Here is a 5,063-nt window from a genome sequence, read left to right as displayed (position 1 = left end):
TGTTGTACAAATACGGGCCAGTCTGCAGTCTAGTCGTCCAGCCTAATGATGATTATGATAGTTCTATTGTATTATGTGAGGTGTCCGTAATAAAGATTGCCATGTATTTGCAGGGTATACAACTTCTTTCAAAGAATCAGCTGGCTGGTCGTTGTCGAATACGTTTGCCTATATTTTAAGATTTTATCATTTGAGAGTAAACTCTAATGAAGGTTCCCATGAAAAAAGTTGGAGGTGTGGTAAAGCTTCTGATTAGTCAGAACGTCATTGCCAATAGGGTTTCTCAAAATTTAAAAATGTTGTACATTTCCCACTTTTTCACAGATTTCTTCAATATGATAGGTAGTTCTTGGAAATGCCTAAATCCTCCCACTACAGCATGTATCTTCAGTGTTTTTTATATATTCACCCTGTTTAGCTTCAAAATTACAGTTTCTCTTGATCAAAGTTAGAAGTAACAGTTCTCACGTTCTTTCAAACCTTTAAACACTTTTTTCAAAACCAACAAGAAAATGTTCGTGGCCACAATACTCGTAAACATGGTCACCATGTGTGGAATGTCAGGAGACTTACAGAAATGTGAGTTAAGGCTAGTCCTAAAATTTCTCCTGACATTTCTTGATGGAGTTGCGATTGATCGCGTATTGAAAGTGATTGGGGATAATTTAATTGTACGCGAATTATATTCTACAATATAATGATTTTTAAAAATTTTATTCGAACAATTATAGTAAAATAATTCTAATTTTTATTTTTTCCTACAGCTATTGGTGAACTATCCAACAATGGCGAGAACACCAAAAATTCTAGAGCTCAGGCTCCAGCATGCCAGTCGCCGACCGTTCAAGCAGCTCTAGTACGTGAAAATAGAAACCAAGAAACGGTGATGGTTGATGACTCTCTACATCTACCATCAACATCATCATCATCACCATCGTCAAAAGTGCGAGTGATAACACCTACGGTTCCCAGTGCCATATTCATTGATGACGATGAGGAAACCGTGGGTGAAAGTGCATGCGTGGAAAGTGAAGTTGTTCGGAGAAATAGTGTATGTGAGATTGTCGGCTTGTGCGAGAGCGACAGCGAGAATAATAACGACAACGAAAGTGATTTAGAAAATAATTTGGAAAATGGTGATGACAACGACGACGACAGTGAGATGGAGATCAATGACAACGACGACGACGACGATGAGACCATATTTGACGAGGATGACCAGGAGATGCCATTCAGTGTTCAACATTCTGAAAAGGCGGAAGAGGATGAGGATCAAAATATGGCTGAGGACGATTCGAATGAATTTGAGGACAGGGAGGCGCTTAAACGGTCATATGTCGAGAGGGCTGATGAAATAGGTAAGTTATTAGTTTTATTCTCTGTTAAAAAATACAAAGTGTTTTATGTTATATTTTTTTTTAGAATTCAGTGTTCTGAGAAAACAGTGAATTTGAATGCGAATCAGTCATATTCTATTAATTTAGTTTTAGAGCAGACATGCCCAAGCTGGAGAAATTCCCGCCAGCCACACATGTTTTGCGCTTCCCACTATTTCGGCTGGAGAGCGAGAGTGGTGGTAGACGCGTGCCTAGATACCCTCCTCTCCTACCCAAGCAGAAACCGCTGATATGAATTATCTGTTAGGGTGCTTGGGGTGAGTAACTTTCCAATATAAATTTGTAATGGTGACTAGAATTTTCATTATTTTATCTCAGCATGTTTACATTTGTCTTCAAATAATTTAATTCAAAGGAGAATTGTACAAAGTATTGATGTCTGCAAACTTTCAACATTCTTCTCATCATCACTCACCTGTAAAACTTTCTCTTTTTTTACAGCATTCCTGCAAAAAGTATCATCCAATATTTCTATACATCATATGCACAATGTAAAAAACGGTGATACTAAAATATTCAACAATGCACATTTGTACAAAAAAAAACTGTACAATTCTTTTTTTAATTACATTTATTGTCAAAAAATGTAAAAATACTAAAATAAAATAATTAAAACTCTAGTCACTATTACAAATTGATATTGAAACGTTAGTCGCCCCAAGCACCCTGTCAGATATTTCGTATCTGCGGTGCTGCTTGGGTCTGAAAGGAGAGTGTTAAGCACGCGTCTACCACCATGCTTGCTGTCCAACCGAAATAGTGGTAAGCGCAAAACATGTGTGGCTGGCGGGAATTTCTCCAGCTTGGGCATGTCTGTTTTAGAGTAAAGTTTAAATGTTTTCAAGTGTTATAAATAATGACTAATAATTGTCTCATGTGGCGTAAGCATAATAAAAAAACTCAATATTTTTTTTACAATTTTTAATTATACAAAAATTTTAATTGATTTAAAAATGAAAAATTTGAAAATTTTCTTTAAAAAAATTTTTTTTAAATTTGTTAAAAAATTTACTTAAAAACTTACCTAAAAATAAAAAATTTATTTAAAAATGTCAAATTTATTTATAAATTAAAAAGTTTATTTGAAAAATTAAACATTTATTTAAAAATGTCAAATACATTTTTAAAATTAACAAATTTTACTTAAAATTTCAATTTTATTTAAAATTTTAAAAATTTATTTCAAAATTTTAAATTTACTCATATATAAAAAATATTATAAAATTTCAAATTTATTTTACACATTTACAATTTTTTTTTACATTTCAAATTTTTTTTTAAATTTCCAATTTATTTTTAAAAATTGAAAATGTATGTAAAAATTTGTTTTAAAATTTACTTAAAAACTTAATGGGAACATAAGAGGGAGGTGATGACAAAGAAGAGGTTATTATATGGTAGTCCGGAGAGAATAGAGGATGATTTGACATGGGTAGAAAGGAAGATGCAGTATAAATTAAGGAAAATAGCGGAAGAGGAAAGAAAAAAGGGAAAGAGAACGTGGGTTAAGTATGGGAGAATTCAGATAGATGGAGTATGTTGGGATTGGGATGAAGAAAGGGAAGAGATAGTAAGAAATGAGGTGCAGGGAAACTAGAGGAGGAAGGAACGGGAGATAGGAAAATAAGAAATAGTAAGAAGGAAAAAAAAGATGAGAAACGAAAGTAGGGAAGAATCGAAGATTTGTTACTGGAATATAGCAGGATTAGAGAGAAAGGATAAGGAGTTTATGAGAAATTTGACACAATGGGATGTAGTCATAATGATGGAGACGTGGTTAGATGAAAAGGGATGGCAAAGATTAAGGGGAAGGTTACCAAGTGGTTACAAATGGCAAGTGCAAAATGCAAAGAGGAAGAATAAAAAGGGCAGGGCAATGAGAGGAATGGTGATGGGAGTAAGGAATGAATGTATAACAGGGAAAGATAAAAAAGACAGGAATGAGCAAAAAGAAGGAGTAATAGTAGAAGAGGCTATGATGGGAGGAGAGAAGTGGAAGGTAGTGGGGATTTATGTGAACGGTGATATGCAGGAAAAAGCCGAGGAGATTAAAGAAATGATTGAAGAAAATAAAGAAGAGATTAGGATGATAATAGGTGGTGATTTCAATGCGAGAACAGGAGACAGAGGAGGAAGGGAATGGGGAGAAGAGAAAGGAAGAAAATCCAAAGATAAGGTACTAAATGGGGAGGGAAAAAAGTTGTTAAAGAGCTTGGAGGAGTTGGGATGGTATATCTTAAACAGGAATATAGAAGGGGATGAAAAAGGAGAATATACACGCTCAGGAAGTGAAAGGGGATCGGTAATTGATTATGTGATAGTGGATGATGAGGTAAGAGAGATGGTTAAGAAACTAGAAGTAGGAGAATATATTGATTCGGATCACTTTCCCTTAATAGTGACATTAGAGGGACAAAAAAGGAACAGCAATATGAGTAAAAGGGGAGCAAATGTAAAAAGTGCAGGAAAAGGGGATTGGTCAAGGGAAGGAAAAGAACAGTTTAGAGAAAAAATAAGAAATATCAAAATGGGAGAGGGAAATGTGGACGAGGAGATGGAAAAAATGATAGGAGAAATAAAAATAGGATTAGAGTGCACAAATAATAATGAAGTTAGTAAAGGGGGGAATAGAAGTGAGTGGTATGAGGACTGCAAAGAGAAAAAAACGAGGTCAGAAAGGAATTAAGAAAATGGAGAAAAGAAACTGTAATAAAGTATATGTAACTATTTTGTCGGAGAGATTGAAGATAGAAGTTGAAGAAAAAAAGATCGAGTCACAGAATCAGACAGGGTTTAGAAAAGGAATGGGGGTAATGGACAACATATATGTTCTGAACTGTCTAGTAAATAAGAGAATTAAGAGGGAAAAAGGGGCAATGATAGCAATGTTCGTGGACTTACAGACGGCGTTTGACTCATTAGACCGAGGCGAAATAGACAAAGTTATGGTAAAGAAGGGGATAAGAGAGGGATTAATAAAGAGGGTATCAGAAATTTTTAGGGAGACAAGAAGCAGGGTAAAGATAGAAGAGCAAGTAGGAGATAGTTTCTGGTTGGTGAGAGGTGTGAGACAAGGGTATCCTCTGAGCCCACTTTTATTTAATTTATTAATATCAGACTTGAAAGAAGAAATGAGGAGAAAGGGTTGGGGAGGAGTTAGGGTAGGGAAGGAAAAGATATATACACTGGCATACGCAGACGACATAGTGTTGATGGCAGAAGATGAAGAAGGGATGGCGGGATTAATTACAGGATTAGAGACACACTTAGATGGGAAAAAGCTGTATGTAAATGTAGAAAAGACAAAGATAATGAGGTTTAGAAAAGGAGGAGGAAGGAAGAAAGAATGGACAGGGAGATGGAAAGGAATAAAGTTAGAAGAAGTCAAAGAGTGTAAATATTTGGGATATATCTTGCAGACGAATGGACATCATACAGCTCATGTAAGACAAAGGATAAAAAAAGCAGCAGGGTTAATGAAACAGTAATTGGGAATAGGAAAACGGAGGTTCAAAAAAAATTGGAGAAGGAGAATGTGGTTATTTGATACGCTGGTATGGCCGTTTTTAGGTTATGGAGCAGAGATATGGGGATGGAAAGAAAGGAAAAATATTGAGAGTTTACAAGAAAGGTATATAAGGTGGACACTAGGGGCAGACTGGAGGA

General features: G+C 35.3%; 1 protein-coding gene across 2 annotated transcripts in view; it reads left to right on the top strand.

The window, feature by feature from the left end:
• Window positions 1-5,063, top strand: part of LOC117174062 (phosphopantothenoylcysteine decarboxylase subunit VHS3-like) — a 28,950-nt gene that overhangs the window by 18,350 nt on the left and 5,537 nt on the right. For both annotated transcript variants that reach the window (XM_033362725.1, XM_033362724.1), the window contains exon 2: window positions 765-1,358. In XM_033362725.1, coding sequence (XP_033218616.1) covers window positions 765-1,358 — 594 coding nt within the window. The remainder of the gene's footprint in view (window positions 1-764; window positions 1,359-5,063) is intronic.

Source organism: Belonocnema kinseyi, chromosome 6 (genome assembly GCF_010883055.1).
Source record: "Belonocnema kinseyi isolate 2016_QV_RU_SX_M_011 chromosome 6, B_treatae_v1, whole genome shotgun sequence".
Lineage (NCBI taxonomy): Eukaryota > Metazoa > Arthropoda > Insecta > Hymenoptera > Cynipidae > Belonocnema > Belonocnema kinseyi.
Note: the sequence above shows the minus strand (reverse complement) of the source record. Positions and strands in the feature narration are given on the sequence as shown.